The 15,955-nt window shown below is 39.8% G+C and overlaps 1 protein-coding gene across 1 annotated transcript; it reads right to left on the bottom strand.

The window, feature by feature from the left end:
• Positions 1 to 1,291: 1,291 nt before the first annotated feature.
• On the bottom strand, positions 1,292 to 7,244 carry LOC139130266 (uncharacterized). The gene is made up of 6 exons (XM_070696019.1): positions 5,843 to 7,244; positions 5,380 to 5,466; positions 4,833 to 5,219; positions 3,275 to 3,562; positions 2,571 to 2,980; positions 1,292 to 1,804 (listed from the first exon to the last, which is right to left on the bottom strand). Exons 1-6 carry the CDS (start codon positions 6,534 to 6,536, stop codon positions 1,292 to 1,294), a joined length of 2,379 nt encoding a protein of 792 aa, XP_070552120.1. The 5' UTR covers positions 6,537 to 7,244.
• Between the last annotated feature and the right edge of the window lie 8,711 nt (positions 7,245 to 15,955).

Below are 15,955 nucleotides of genomic sequence, written 5' to 3'. Positions count from 1 at the left end.
CATTGTATGTTAATTAACACATCGGCAACGATACTTGAGTTAATAAAAGAACTACCGGTAATGATACTTCAGTAAACAAAAGAAAAGACCCTCCACGTTGTACCGTGTGAAATTGTTTATCCCAGTGAACGTTCGTTATGAGTTCAACAAAATTGTACATATTCCTGTAATACTTTTACTTTAAAATTACAATCGTAACACCTGAAACATGTGAAAGTGAATGATTTCTTTAAGAGTTAAAGATTTACTAATACTCAGAGTCAGAGTGATAGTCATGAAAGACTTATATCCCAGGGCTTGGACTGGAAACCAAAGTTCACATAATAATATTTGGAAAATTTCAACACGCCTAAGCAATTACAGCAGGCTCCCTTGTATACACTATATACTAACAAGCTAGTCATTTCAAATAACATTGAAACACGATTTAATAACTTTAAGCAGCAGCAGAATGTTCGAGGGGCAATGTTGAATTACATAGAAATCGTACATATTAGAATGTGCTTATACAATTCTTTGAGAATAAAACTATCCAGTCATGCAAACTCAAACTTGTAGAACACAAAACAACGCAATAAATAACTTTTTTTCTCTGATTTGGTAATGTTGGGATGCTGGTCTGTGTATAATAATAAAAACCATAATCGGTAACACGAGAATGAAAATACTAGCACCACTCAAGAATATGAAAATTTAGTCAAAAGTTAATTTCAAACATATGCATAAAAGTACACAATTTCAACCAAAGATTTCATCTTTCACTCGGAAGATCTGATTTCCCTAAAGCTATGAAATCCTTACCTATTTACGCCGAGGCAATGTACATGAAATACATAACAACATTCAATTTATTTGTTGAAGAGTTGTTCTGCAAAAACTTACCAATCACTGATCATTGAACTGAACCTCTAGAGGGAACAAGTGTACAAACAATTCAATTAAATCCCGTACTATGCTATGCTAGATAAATAGTCGTGTGTTCATTCTGTGATGTACAAATTCATGTTTTCACTTGCCTTAATGGCAAGAAGAGGTTATTTAAATAACCTTCAGACACAACTCGTTGGAATCACTAGAATCAACGTAAACAATTCTACCATCTGCAAATACTGCTAATTTCTCCGGGGTGCCTTCAACTTTACATATTTCAAATGCTCACCCTGTGCACTGAAGATCGCCACTGAGGTATAATTAGCTACGTAAACATTCTCTCCCATCGCATCGACACTGAGCCCCATTGGCTCAGTCAGTTCCTCCTCTCCAAATGTGTACAATATGTTAAGATCACCGTCTAAAACATAGACACATCCATCACTACTGCCTGACACAAGAGTTGGTTTTTACTATTCATCGTCGGAGACCACGGCGAAGTAAGCTCCCTAGTCGCTATCTTTTTGCCAGCTTTGTTGTATTTCATCACATGTCCATTATAATCTGCTACGAAAATATCATTGCCTTGACCAAGGCATATCTCAGGCGAACTCACTTCTCCCAAGTCTATAGTTTGTTCGAATTTTCCCAGAGCATCGCACACTACAATGCATTGGTTGCCGTCGTCTGCAATATAGTACACACCCTGATCATCTATTGCTACTCCTGTTGGCCTGAACGTTTCCGGTAAGCAGTGAAATGTTATAATTGATAGAACTTGAGCAGTGTCCGGTGCTATGGTCTTCACGCTGCCAGGCTGGTCAACGGGCCCTTCGTCGGGTCCTTTGTCACAAACAACTACCTCTCCATTCTTATTTATAACCAATGCCCATGGTCTACAGACTTCTCCTGGACCATTACCATATCGCGATATCTTCCGGACAGTATTTTGAATTGGAATCCCTATAATAAAAGTAAAGGTCAAAGTAACACAAAAACTTAAGGCAAAAATGACTTGTGTACGTCTCATTTTACCATGGTACAGTAAAGTATTATCTTTAATTGATAATCAAGAAGAAATTAAAGACCGCAAAAAAGAAAAGTAGAAGCCAGGAAATAACAACCAGCAAATTTCTTGTTTACCATTTAAATTGCGGCTACATTCTATGTTAGCTCAACAGATACTGAATTTCAACTTTTTAAAGAGATTATATTAAACTAATTGTTCTAAAGTTAGACATCAAGGACCTAGACATGGGTACATGTACTCTTTCCTTTGTAGTCATGGTTTGCTTTTTGTTGCTTACGTTTGGGTAGATAATATCATTCGCTCTGACTGGATATAGTACTTTTTATTGCTTAGGTTCTAATTTTGAAACTCACTTCAAAATATCAAGGAATCCGACTTTTCACCTCAAATTTGACATGAAGCATTAATACCGGCCAAAACAATGCAAATAAGAAGATTGTCCGATCAACCTGGACACCTGATAATCATATAAAGTATACTTTTCCCGACACATTGTATTCAAAAGAAACTGAAAGAGCCATCTTCAATCTCACAACTATTATGATGTATTTTTCTCTCCATGAAACGCATGTAAGTTTCTTCAAAGTAGTCCTGTTTCAAATTGTTTTGGAAGTGTATCTCTTTAATATATATTAATGAGTCTATGGCAAGGGGTCAGAGAGCAACTTACCCTTGTCGATCCTTCTTTTTCAATATATAGCTCTTTCATTTCTTCATCGATATCGGCGTCTTGTACAATAGCCTCAACATCAGCCAATAGCTTCTCGTTTTTAATGGTTGCCTCAGGCCGATTTGTCTCCAGCTCTCGCATATCCGTCTTTACTTGAATAAACTCACTGAAAAGTGGGTTGAATTCTCGTTCGGTCAATTTCTTTCCTTCGACCAGAGATGATCTCCATATATCCCTTCCTCGTCCACGTTCTCTATGCATTGCCCTCGCTACTCTACCATCATGAGTTTGTTTGGCAATCTCTGACTTGAGACCTTCATTCAAGTCGGTGATCTGGTCTTCAGTCAGTTGATGTAAGTTTGTCGCCTGGCTGAGTTCTGAGTCGTGGAGTCGTAATATGCCAGAAGACCCTGAGAAGAAAATAAAATAAAAAGGTTCACATAATACTTTTCAAATGTTTAACAGGCTTACTTGACACTTCACTCGCCTGTTAATGAACCATCACAAGTGCTTGACAGTATCTGTTCATTAAGTATCAAGCCAGCCTGAATCTTGAGTATAGTGATATTTGACTGGGAGCAATTGTGCCCAAGTAAAAAAAGATGTATGTCATATATCCATATGTGAGATTGGAAATATTGTAATCGCATTTATTCAATTAAAATAGTCAACCTGAAAGAAATATTATAAGTTATATTTGGCACCTCTTTCAACATGCTCCCAATGCACAATTTCTTCCATCCCAGATGCTTGCAGAGACAGCTTATGCTCCAACTGTCTCTTCTCTTCCTTTTCTTTCAAAAGCTGGTCAAGCATATTTATCTGGCTCTCCGTCACTTTACCGCCCTCCTTCTCGAAAGACTTCAGGAGGTATCTGGCTCTATTCACTCTTCTGGCTGCACCGTCAATCTTCTCTTGCGAGGTTTCTGACTCATGGCTTTCTCCCATAGATTGAATGTCCCCTTGCTGTTGACCATCATTCACAGGTTCCCCTTTAACGAAAGAAAACATTCAAAAAGATGTGAATGGGCAGAAACGTTACAGCATGGAAGTAAGGTACTCCAAACAGGCACACAAACATACTTGCATTCTCGACAAAAACAGATTTACCCGACAGATGTAGAATGATTACAAAATAGAAATGAAAAATGAAAAAATGGTATGAGTGGAAAATACTTTTTACCCAGTTGATAAAGGTAATATTTGGAGGGGCGACAGGAAAGGACGATTTAGAGACAGTTGAAACTGCTAGTTTTTCCCGAACTGTTACCAATAAGAGTGGCGGCAATTTCGAATTGTTGTATATTTGAAATAATATACAGTATGTCTGTCAAATTAGATCATTGCAGTTACTAGCTTTAACGTTATGTTAGGTTATTGAGTTTAAAAACACTTCCGAGTTATATATGATCTCCGAAATCAAAAGGTCAGATTTTACCAAACCGTTACCACTACGAGTTGCGGCAATTTCCAATTCTTGTATATTTTGAAATAATGTACAATCTGTTTGTCATTCTCCGTTCGTTAATGTCCTATGATTAGTATTTTATTATGAAGGGTACTAGCTTTAGAGTTTCCTTAGGTGAAATACGGGCAAGAAAAGGTTAAAAAGCATTTTCGAATTAATATAACCCAAAGTGAGGTAATTGATTTTTAGTCGTGGTACTTTGAAGTGTTGGCGCGTCTTTTAAAAAGCAGCGACAACATCCGTCTTCTGAGTTGACGTCGTCTCCGTATAACATGGCCGCGGACTAAGCAAAGATTTACGCAACAGAGCAACAATTTTGAACACCTGTTCAGCTCATTTATGGAGCGGTAATATACAGAATTACTAGTGATGTGTTCCTGTAAACAACGATGTAGTTATATTTTAGAGGGCTTAATTCAAAACGCTTATATACCATCCGACCCCAGTGAATGCTCTCTACAAAAGGCCTAGGTGTGAAAATAAATCAGGAAAGGCTGCAGAATTTTGTATCATATTATCCTTCCCTATAGTAAGGAAGACGTGTAGCAAGCTGGAAACTAAGCTGGCTGGTTCCTCGATCTTATGCTCTATTCGGATGGATGAATAACATAGAATATTGAGATATCACGTGCATCCCAGACCTAAACACTTGCCGTTTCAAGGCCAAAACATGACCATCAAACAGACGCCTTGCAAGAAGTTTTTTTGCCTGCCCTCTATAGAAAAGGTAATATTATAAGGTATATGTTTTCGTGTAAGAATGCAGACACCTTATGTTAAAAATAACTGCTCACCATACATCTGGATTAGCTCCTTTCTGCACATCAAATACTCCTCATAGTCTATGGTTACATCAATCGCTAGGTAATACGCCCCAATTTTATCGAGAAGTTCATCAGATAGGAATTCATCTTCCATCATATCCTGAAGTTTACCATTCTCATATTTCCTCATTAGGCATTCCAGTGCATCTAGCGATTGGCACGCCATTGTATAGGAAATACTTTCATGACCAATATCCTTCACTTTCATGCCATCACGCTGCCCATCAAGCATCTGACCAACTTCCTCAGTCTTCTCCTTGACTTCCTGACTTTCATAGAAACCTCTCTCAACCTCCTCAACCGTTCTTCCACTCTCTGGAACAACTTCACTCACTTGTACCTTCACTTTCATTACACCTGCAAAGGAAAGATAGAAATAACATAATAGTTATGTGAGTAGTAGTCACGTTGAGGCGCCTTTTCACGACACAACAACAATAATCATACATTAAATATAGATTTGGTCAGAAATTCATAATCAAGAGTAACGAATGTGAAATTTCAAGTGTACCGGTACCTGGATCTCGTCCCTGCCATTTCCTTTTTCTTGAACTTTGGCTAGACTCCTTCCTCGTTCCTTCGTTTTCTTTATCGTCTTCATTATCTGTAAAATAACAATTAACGGTCAACTTTCCTTCACATTCCTGTATATTTTCCCGAGATATGATGCATTATGCCCTCAACGACAGAAGCTCAGAATATATATATAGTGACAGATTGAACGATATTGAAATGAAATGCGATGAACAGATACAAGTATTACATAAAAAATGCCACTGAAACGCTGATGTTAAAGTAAGAGAAAATCATCAGCATAGCACCTAAATGAACAATAACAACACAAACAGGTGCAGAAAGTTTATTCGATATTTCACTCTTTTAGCCCACATCAATGCCTAAGGAAACATTTAAACTCCCCAGTAAACAATCACCAAGATTTTTCATGATTGTGAAAGGGAAACAAGGAGAATTGTAGATACCTTGTTGCTTTTCCTCCGGTGACTTCTGTCTTTGTAAGATAACTCCGTGTATGACATCCGCGTCTTCTTTCACCACTTCAAAGAAAATGTCGTTGATACTCTCCAACTCCTGCCTAACTTGATTCCGCACATCATTCCTAATGTCCTTGGCCTTTTTCAGGGCGACCTTGTAGTTGCATAGGTACCTCATGATACCTTCCCTTAGCGGTTCAGCCTCGCTCATGTCGACAACGAGCCAAATTTCATGACGACGAAGATGTCGCTGAATTAGCTCGTGGCTCTGAGATCTCCAGGGAATAATTATGGGTACAGCAGCACACATGGATGCAAGCGTTAAATTGACGTAATGGTCAGAAGATGGTGGAACAAGAACGAGATGGCACTGACAAAGCTCGTCTTTAAGACGTTTGTCTGAAGGCATTCGAGCCAGTACGACATCTAATTTGGAATGTAGATTTAAACGGTCCAGAAGGTCGGATTCACATCGCTTTGGAACTCCGAGAATTTTCCATGTTGGCGGTGATCTTCTGTGATTATAAAATAAGTCTGCAACAGAATTCATAGCCTTTACTATAACACTGTCGCTTTTAAGGTTGCCAAGTTCGTGCTCTTGGAACAGGGACAAGATTTGGAAGTTTTCATCTTCGTCGAGAGGTTCTGGAGAAGGAAGCTTGAAGTTCTCTTCATCCACCATTGGTGATAATCTGTCGTGTTTTATTTTTTGTCCGCTGAGCGATACAACTTTTTGTATTTCCTAAAGATACTGCCTCCGACAGAAAAGACAGAGTTGGCATCCTGGCCTTCTTTCAACAACTCTTCTCGACGAAACTCAAGCTCCGAATGAACACAATCCGCAATAACAGGGGTTATAAGATCACTGTCGTACAGGTTTATCAAGTAGAATGCTGCTCTGGGGAAGACGTCTCGTTCGATTTCGAAGGCAGCCTCGGATGTTACCATTCCAATTCCAAAAACGAATCTGACATTGGCCAAATCTTTCAAATCAGAAAAGTAATTTTTGTGGCGATAAAGCCAATCAGCATCAGGTGTTTCACCTCTGACCTTGAATTTTCGAATTGGAGATGGGGGAATGAGCTCAACTCCATATTCTCTGGCTTCCTTGATTTCTTCTTCCGTAGCTCGTAATGTGGTACAGTAAATTGACATTCCAAATGCACGTAGTAAGCGTGATAACAGATGAACTGAATCTGTCACCCCGCCTTTAATTGAACTCCCCCAACTGTAGCTAACAATCAAGGCCTTGTTTCCCATATTTTTCCTATATGAAATAGTAACAATTGACAGTAATTAATGTTGCGAATTATCTGTAACGTCAACAACAAAAGTTAGTTTGTCATTAGCAAGTAGTAACTCTCATTCACATTGTGCATGTAAGGTTAGAATAAAGTGTAATCAATATGTTCTGCTATCTGAACGTATCACGAGCATTATCCATGAAAAATTACGCCGTACAATACTAGTATATTTATGCTAACACAGATTTACATAATGCTCACAATGCTGTAGTCAATCCAGTGAATGCCATTGCAACCAGCACCTTTTGTCTACACAATATGTACAGCTAAGGTCGATGGATGGGTGGATGGGTAGGTAGGTAGGTAGGTAGGTAGGTAGGTGGGTGGGTAGATAGTGTTACAGTCAGTATAGAAAGCAAATCGTTGTCAGACTTTGAGTACTCGCACTCCTTTTAAATTTTCTCATGACGTCATTGCAATGAATCGTGAGTTTTGCTGTTGGTTCTGGCATGCTGAGTAACTTTTGGTGATCCAAACTGCTTGCGTATTATAAAACTCTCATGGTAAAATCTGCTGTAAGCTATCATAGGTTACTCCTGATTGATGGCAACATGGGGTAAGGTATAACGGGTGGTGATATTTACATTTACGAAATATCTTAACGAAAATGGTTGAGACTTCGAAACTTTTCATATCTTAACTTTGTTGAGCCTTATGCGATTTAGTGAAACAAAACATGATTTGGGTATTCGATAGTGGTACCCTGATATCCCTAGAAACAATTTGCTTTCTATATTACATCACTAGACGTATGCTTCTTTGAGTACAGAACAAATGTAAATGTTTGTGGTATAGTACTGTTTGAATTGTAGCGTATATCAAACAACTGCACAGGTCGAGTGAATGCAAGTTTGATGGCATATATTACTGTTAGTGTCATATGAAGAACTTAGCAATATGTCAACTTTATGGATGTTTCAGTATGCATATTAGTGTATCGTTCATTCTCAAGCAACTTAATCAAAATTAATCTACTATTGCGCGAGAAGAAACTAACAGAGAGACGATGGAACTTCGTTTACGAGGAGAGCAAAAACTTGATCAATAATTCTTTCAAAAAACACGGGTGCGGCACCGTCCACGAATTGCTAAGGAATCAGTGACGTATGATATTAATCTCTACAGCCCTAATACGGCTTTTGTGGCTTTTGCGGCCCGAGGTCGGAAGGGCCCGAGCGTGCGAGGGCCCTTACGCCGTACGACCGAGGGCCGCAAAAGCCGTATCATGGCCGTAAAGGTTTTATCATATACCTTATGGAATGATAAATATGTAGTTTACATAATATTTAACATTGTTAAGGAGATAAAAATGCGTGCGATATCAAAACTTATCACCATATGTGTCAATTTTTCATTAATGCGATGTCCGCTTTCCGTCGCGGATTGACATACATAATGACGTCATTTGTGTACCTGCAGAATTCTAGAACGCTCAAAGCAATATGCGAACTAGTACGTGACCAACAGAGATCCAGGCTGAAATCGGGGTGTAAGAAGGACAAAAGCGTGATGTCGATTTATTGTAATTTATACTGGACAGGCACGCACTTACAGAATTTCACTAGAATTTAGAAATATGAGCCGATGTCACCGTCGCGGCTCCACTGTCGCCAAGCGTAACTATGATCTGAGCGAGCGGACGTTTTCCTTTCTCGCACTTGCTTTGTGTACGAATGGAGCATTTGCCGACAACGAGCGTAGCAACCAGAATGTTGCCTATATTCGGGCACCGGACAGGGGCGTGATACGTTAAAAAATGCAAAGATGTGAAGGCACTTTCCATACCTTTACACAGGCACGTTAATGTAGGTATATGATAAAACAGAGTATAAATTTACTTCAGCCTTACAAATTACCTATTCTTTAATCTACACTGATATTTGAGGAATGCGTGGTGGAGAATCCGGTCGTGATAATATCAATGTGGTACACAGAGTTCTAATGTTCTACTGCTTCTTCTATTTTATGGAGGGGTGATTTTGCTACAGTTCTCTTCTACTCGTTTTTTAAGACAAATTGAATCACGCCATCCTCTCCATTTCTAATACCATTATCCCAAGTTCTGTAGCTAAGGATAAAGTAAGAGTTGGGACTGCAAGACAATGTCCTGTCATAGTTGCCATCGTGAGCTCCAAATAATTACATTAAATCGTTGGACAAAAGTATTAATGTAACCCGATGCTTTCCGCTTTTTGTGCACAATTTGACTTTATCTTCTATTGTCACTATGTAGTTTTGTTAATATAAATCAAATTGTAATATGTATTGAGTATAATGTATTTGAAATATTAATTTAATGAACTCTGCAAAACAAAGCTGTACACATCTTTGTAGTCGCTCGTACATAACGACGTGCATAACCTATTATATTGAGAACATGATATTGTCAGTCCGATCATTTTGGTTGATCGGTTCCCGTGATCTGTCATGTCGGATAGGCAAGCCTCGCGAATCATGTTGGGTAGGGCACCTATTGCAAAGTGTGTTGAAAACAGTGAAAGTTCTCAAACGTAAATACATTGTCGTTTATAGCACACGATTATAGGTATTACGATTTTAGCCTGAGTGTAAACAACTCGTATTGAACCAGGTTTCACTATTGTGTCCTTGCGTCCTTTTATCACAAACATGCAGGACGTGATGCATAAGTGATTACATTCAAACATTCTGTACACTTTGTTGGCGGTTCAACAAACGACGGGACTGACATTATTCATTTATTCTAGCACATGTTGTAATTTGCACACTTACTTCAACTTGGCCTCTTTCTCAGCCTCAGGTGGGGTGGTGCATTTAGACTCATATGTATTTCTACTGCCGGTACTGCTGGCTGTTTCTCTACGATGGTCGGAATCAGGCGTGACTTCATCGTCGACTACGGCGGGCAGGTGACCCGTGGCAAATGCCGACGGGGGCATGGCACGAACGTCTGCAATGGCGGCGTCGGTCACAGCAGCCATTCGCTGACGATCACTTTCGTTGTATTCATCGTCACTGACATCGCTGCCAATGTTAGCGTCAGTAGTTTCCCTCGTACTAAGATCTGAATTACTCAACATGGCGGCGATAAACTTCGATAAAATCACCGAGCAGTACAAGGGAAAAGTGATGCGTTCTCGATTGTATGAAATGAGACGTGTAAGTCAGTGCATGTTGCACACGGGGAGTTGGGGGTGGCAGCTGCGTGGGACTCGAGAACTCGATTTATCCCTCAGTTTGATCTACTTTCTTTACGGTGATCTTCGACACAGAGAGCAAAGCATTGGCTCAAAATGCGGTAAGTTTATAAGAGCACGGTCAGTAAACATCAAAACATTGATTTCAAAGCGGGTCATATTCAGGAATACGAGCAGCACACCCCCGCCAAAAATTTGCTCGACGAACTCATCGGTACAATAGAGTGCTTTCATGTGGTCTTCGCCCTGCACTCATTCATGGGGACACAAAAGACTATCCAATACATAACAAGAACCACAGTCGAATCAAGGTCGAACAGTATTTAATACTTGGGAAAGAGGAATCCTATCTACCTTTTTGTTTTGACTGCCCCTATTTGCATTGTGTCATACTTTATTTTGTTTCACAACATTTAAGACGTAACAATGAATCAAACCTTGGAAAGGCTAGACTTTAGCTAATTGTGACCCGCCGTACGTGTCAGGGTAGTGTGTGGTGGCGAGCACTATCTAGAGGGGAGAACTAGAAATTGATATGGTAAGGCATTACGCAATACTGTGGACCAGTTTAATCAAATCAAACATAACAATATTTAAAACTCAAAAAGTAAACAAACATAAATAGAGGCGCTGTCTTTAAAAACACGGGTCGGGTGATAAATCCTCACCTGTTGTACACATTTGTCGCCACCTGCAATTCCTACACAGACTGCGATAAGACTCTGGATCGAGATTACCAGAAACCAAATAGTCTATTCCAAGATGTTCCAAGATGTTCAGCAGACCTGGATACAAAGCTGTTCTTTCAATATTGTGTGAAATAAAACATAATGACACTGTCACTTTTGATTATATTTTCAACATGTTTTTCTCGAAAAATAAGTATTTTATAGGTCGTCGCCCTTGAGTGCGCTGACACACAAGGCAGAGGCAATGAAAAGCACACTGCCGTGTGATTTTCAACGAACCAATTCTAGTTCAGACTGATGGTCAGAAGATGGAACGATAGCGTTAAACATCACAATGTATGGTTGAGGGTGAAAATAAAGGCCGAGGGTCACACACCGGACACGAGCATGCGCACTCACTGTGTTTACGATCGTTGCATCAATAATCATACTTAACAGGAGGTGTGCACTGAAAGAAAAAGAGGGCAAGCAAATGAAGAGGCGACATACGCAAACATGCTGAGGGCGCATACTCTGTTTCGATCTCACTGTACTGTTTGTAGACTGCGTACATATCGCTCAGCTGCAAGACTTGTGATGCAGGCTGTAACAAGTTTCACACTGCGCATGCGCTTGTCAACATGATTTTTCGAAGGAGTACAAACCTAAGTTAAAAACATACATTACATTCAAGAAACATTATGGTCTGGAAAATTACTTAACAGGTAATTTGTCACGTTGTAAAAGATCACTTTTAGCACAATTCAGACTAGGTATTCTTCCTTTAAAAATTGAAACAGGTAGATTTTCAAATATAGATAGGAAGGAAAGAATATGCGATTTCTGTGAAGACGCAGTTGAAGATGCGATACATTTTCGTTTTCATTGTGGATTGTATCGTGAACTTCGAGAGTCTTTGTTTTTAAAAGCAAGGGAAATATCCCCACATTTTGATATAATCTAGAATTTTTACTGAAAGTCATGCCTGTAGACCTAGCAAACTTTGTAAGTAATCCTTTTTGTAAGAGAAACGAATTTATGTATAATGTGTCAGCATGTTTACGCTTATTTATTCATAACTTAAAGAACTGTATTACTCCAGTGTCTTGTAAGCCCTAGGGGCTGGGTGTAGCATTATATAAGTCCACACATGACACTTTAATAAATAAAGATAACATAACAAGTACAACGTGATTGGTTTAATAGACATAATAGAATAACTGGAAATCCGATTAACAATGCAGGTAGTTAAACTGAAACCTCAAAAGTCATTCTACAGCTTCAAACTTGCGCTGTTCGTTTCCTTTTACGCTCGATTATTATGGAATATTAATGCTAATGTTTTTTTTCTTTCGGAAATGTAAATAATAGTACGGAGTTGTTGTTTTAGTCAGAGTTCCTCCACGTGGGTGCAGGGACTGTGTTTTAGTAAAAGTATTCTTGTAAAGACGCGAACTTTCATAGTCTTAAAAGTCCTTTCTGTCATTTGGAAACATGACCTTTGAGAGAGAAGGGGACAGACAGAAAAACAGACAGACAAAGGTGATATAGAAATCTTGCATCCTCCATTTGCACGAAAAATTCGTGGTAGGTGCGAAAACAATATAATCCTTGTGTACGGATGCGTTTCTTGCATAGGTCCTACTGCATAGCTGTGATAGTATTCTTTCTTCAGTCGACGTAAAAGGCTTTGATTGTTGCGATCGTAATTTCTAAACTTACACATGATAGATTGGCAGCGAGGTCACCGGCCGATAAGATTGTACTTTAATATATCGCGTATTCAGTTCTGTATAGTCACTCCTAAAACGTTGAATTCCCTGACGCTGTACGTAATCCAATATTGCAGGCCATATATCACATAACAGTCCTTTTGAATGACCGATACTCGAACTACCAGTGTAGTAGTAAAGCCCATGAAAGTTCAAACGGAGGTTGAATTTTTTACATTTCGTACTAGTATCTTCCTTGTTTTAAAAGTAGATCTATATATTGTCCTTCCAACTCACGAAATGGTTGGAAGGGATGCAGATTCATCGGGAATACACATCATTCCATGTACTTGTAAGGTATCCTCATCTGGGAAAGGAAAACCACAGAACGGACAAAAATGACTGAGGGAGCCTGACGATCCCTCGACGTTATCGGTCTGTAGATCACTTGAAGAAGCTGCACCTGCGGCTTCCCCGATCGGGCTGATGTCGCGGTCGACGACGGCGCCCTCAATGTCGACTCCTCCATGTCCTCGATGCCTTCCACGGGCTGCGTCATCTCGGGATGATGAATTCGGCTGCCGGTCGGTTCGCCTGTCTCTCTCGACTCTGCGTTCTCTCTTTTCAACCATTGCCATGATGGACTTTGTCACGTGACTGTCAGGCAACGAACTCACGTCGCTGGGTTTGCTCTTACTGGATTGATTTTCTTTTCGACACACCGGGCATTTCAGCGACCGACGACCACTAGCCACGCAACCCTTGAGACAGTCTTCACAGACTATGTGGCCACAACTTGGCAACACCTTTGGTTTTACGTATCGTCCAAAACACACCGGACACTGCAGACACTGGTCATCGATTTCGAGGCAAATACTCGGTAAACCCTCGTCGCCATAGCAAGTATATCTGTAATAAAACAGCGTGTGAGAGCTAGATTTACGATGGTCTCGATTACCCAGACTTCTCTGGGTTCTCTTCCGGCCGTGTGGGGGCGGCGAGAAAGAGCCCCGCAGAGCAGCCTGGGTAACCGAGACTAGGCTTGCAATACAAGAGACGGACGCGAGACGGCCTCGGATTGTCGTCTGCAGTGAAATTCATTGTTTGTCGAACCTTTCGCCATCATGGTTTATCCCGATCCCTATGATTTCTAGGACAAAACTGTGCCTCCACACAGCGAACCAGGATAAGCCTAGGGTTAAATACTTTGTCTGTCAATCCCATGGTCTAATTTTATTAGTTTAGAAACAATAGACCAGAATTTATGTCTCCGGTCGGTCCGGTTAGGTTAGTGGTACCAACAACACAAGCATTTAACAGGGAAGCGATTTCAACCTGTGGACTAATGACTCGATTAAACAAGATAAGGGCATTTAAAGTAAATTCTCAGTTGTATACAAAAATCATGCGGCATTGTTTGCAATATTAGTACCAAAGATCCTCGGAGCAGTGACCCGTTTGTTGTTTCAAGCAAGAACGACAAACGCTATTGGAAACTTTTCGAACCACGGGAAAGCCTTTTACACGTAGAGCTGAATTCCTCTCATTTTTATCGCTCCTATTTGAGGGACCGTTGTGTTTCCTATACTAAAAATTGCCTATCTTCACTGTTACTGCGTCCAACAGAACAAAACAGCGACATATATCATTGTATTTAGATTTGATTAATGCTATAGATAATTTAACGTTACACTTTGGAAACCATCCAAACGCTACATGTTGCCAGGGTTGTTGATAAATTCCCGGGCGCATTATCAATTTTTATAGAGACTACTCGCTCAGTTGGCGAGGTGAAAAGTTGTATGGCAAAAAGGTATATGTCTATCTATAATAAGATTTAATTCACAAATAGCATTGAGGAACGCTTTTTGGATGATCATTTGTAGTGTTTATTATCAATATTGACGATTCTGCTAATAAAGAAAACAAGACCAAACATTTGGCCGCTGGCCCGATACTAATAGACCAGCGCCCTCAGACATCGAAGATATGTATCGTTGTTGAGACATATCAGCCCCTTTTTCAGTTGTTTTTTCATTGAATACACTGGGTCTTGCCTACTTTAATGTATAATTTGTTGGTGTGAGCACCCACTTGTTTTCTTTACATGAGAGACTCATTATTATGGTTGGACTTTGCAATCAATGGAATCGAAACATACTTAAAATAGGCGTGGGTCCGTTTGCACATGTAGCGTTCAGTCAGTATTTATGGCATTCAGTTATTTGCGAATTATGCCTATTGTTCAGCCGAGTCAGGCAATCCATTCTTGCTGGCTAGACAACTAGTCAACTGTGATACTAGCATTATTATTAATTGATAGCCCAATTAGAGCAATCTAATTGGTCATTTAGTCAAGACTTTTGAAAAATAAGTGCTATACTTGCTATATATATAGCAAAGCTCGAACACAAACTAGCCCTCATTCAGAGAAAATCCCTTTTCCGACGACTTCCGCCAGAATTTCAATATATACTCTAATGTGGTATACCTGTCGCTTAGTGTTGTTTAATGCTGAGTCTTGACCAGCATATGTAAAAGAGCGCGGTATTATATTTAGGTAGGCCTACGTCACAGCATTAATGTTTAAGGCGTTAGGACTTGTTTGGTCTGATTTTATCAGATATTGGCGATTGGCCCCGTTTTCTGATTCTATCGGTATCATTGATGTTCGCTGTAGATTGGCAGAAGTGAAACTAAACACATACTAGTGTCATATACCGTAATATCTTCTAAACTACAGCAAACCCTATTAGATACATTAACCGAGACTGACAATTAACCATTCCAGGGGGAGAGAGGAAGAAAAACTGACTGGCAATCGGTAACTAAAGGATATGAAAGATTTTCAGACTCCCCGTCATGTGAGAACGAGCTCAAATTCTGTATCAGTGCAGTAGGTTGTTTCCATCATATAGCGAAGTTCGAACACTCAATAATCGTGAACAAAATAGTACTCACCGTCAAATCGACAAGAGGTAGAAACGCAAGGCGGATGCAGTTTAGCCGTTCTTGATATAGCGCATATGACCCCGAACTACGTCATGAGTCATTTGTTATGCCGTCACTAACAGCTGTATTGTCATCCTGACACATAGAATGCTTATACCACTGACCTTTGAACAGACCGACAACAAATGTATGTCGCGTTTCCTCACGTGTTGGCTATACGCGATATTTTATCCGCAAACTTTTACATTCTGCGCAAATGTGATATGGATATGTGCAGACATGATAAAAT

The sequence above is a fragment of the Ptychodera flava genome, chromosome 3 (genome assembly GCF_041260155.1).
Source record: "Ptychodera flava strain L36383 chromosome 3, AS_Pfla_20210202, whole genome shotgun sequence".
Classification (NCBI taxonomy): domain Eukaryota; kingdom Metazoa; phylum Hemichordata; class Enteropneusta; family Ptychoderidae; genus Ptychodera; species Ptychodera flava.
The sequence above is the reverse complement of the archived record's forward strand: the minus strand, read 5'-3'. Positions and strand labels throughout refer to the sequence as shown.

What these genes read in the sequence shown, in the direction of transcription:
- LOC139130266 (XM_070696019.1), bottom strand. Translation starts at nt 6,536, where the DNA reads ATGGTGGATGAAGAGAACTTCAAGCTTCCTTCTCCAGAACCTCTCGAC. An exon ending in ATGGCAGGGACGAGATCCAG is followed by an intron (nt 5,220 to 5,379) that starts GTACCGGTACAC and finishes TTTCCTTTGCAG; the next exon opens with GTGTAATGAAAGTGAAGGTA. An exon ending in AAAAAGAAGGATCGACAAGG is followed by an intron (nt 1,805 to 2,570) that starts GTAAGTTGCTCT and finishes ACTGTCCGGAAG; the next exon opens with ATATCGCGATATGGTAATGG.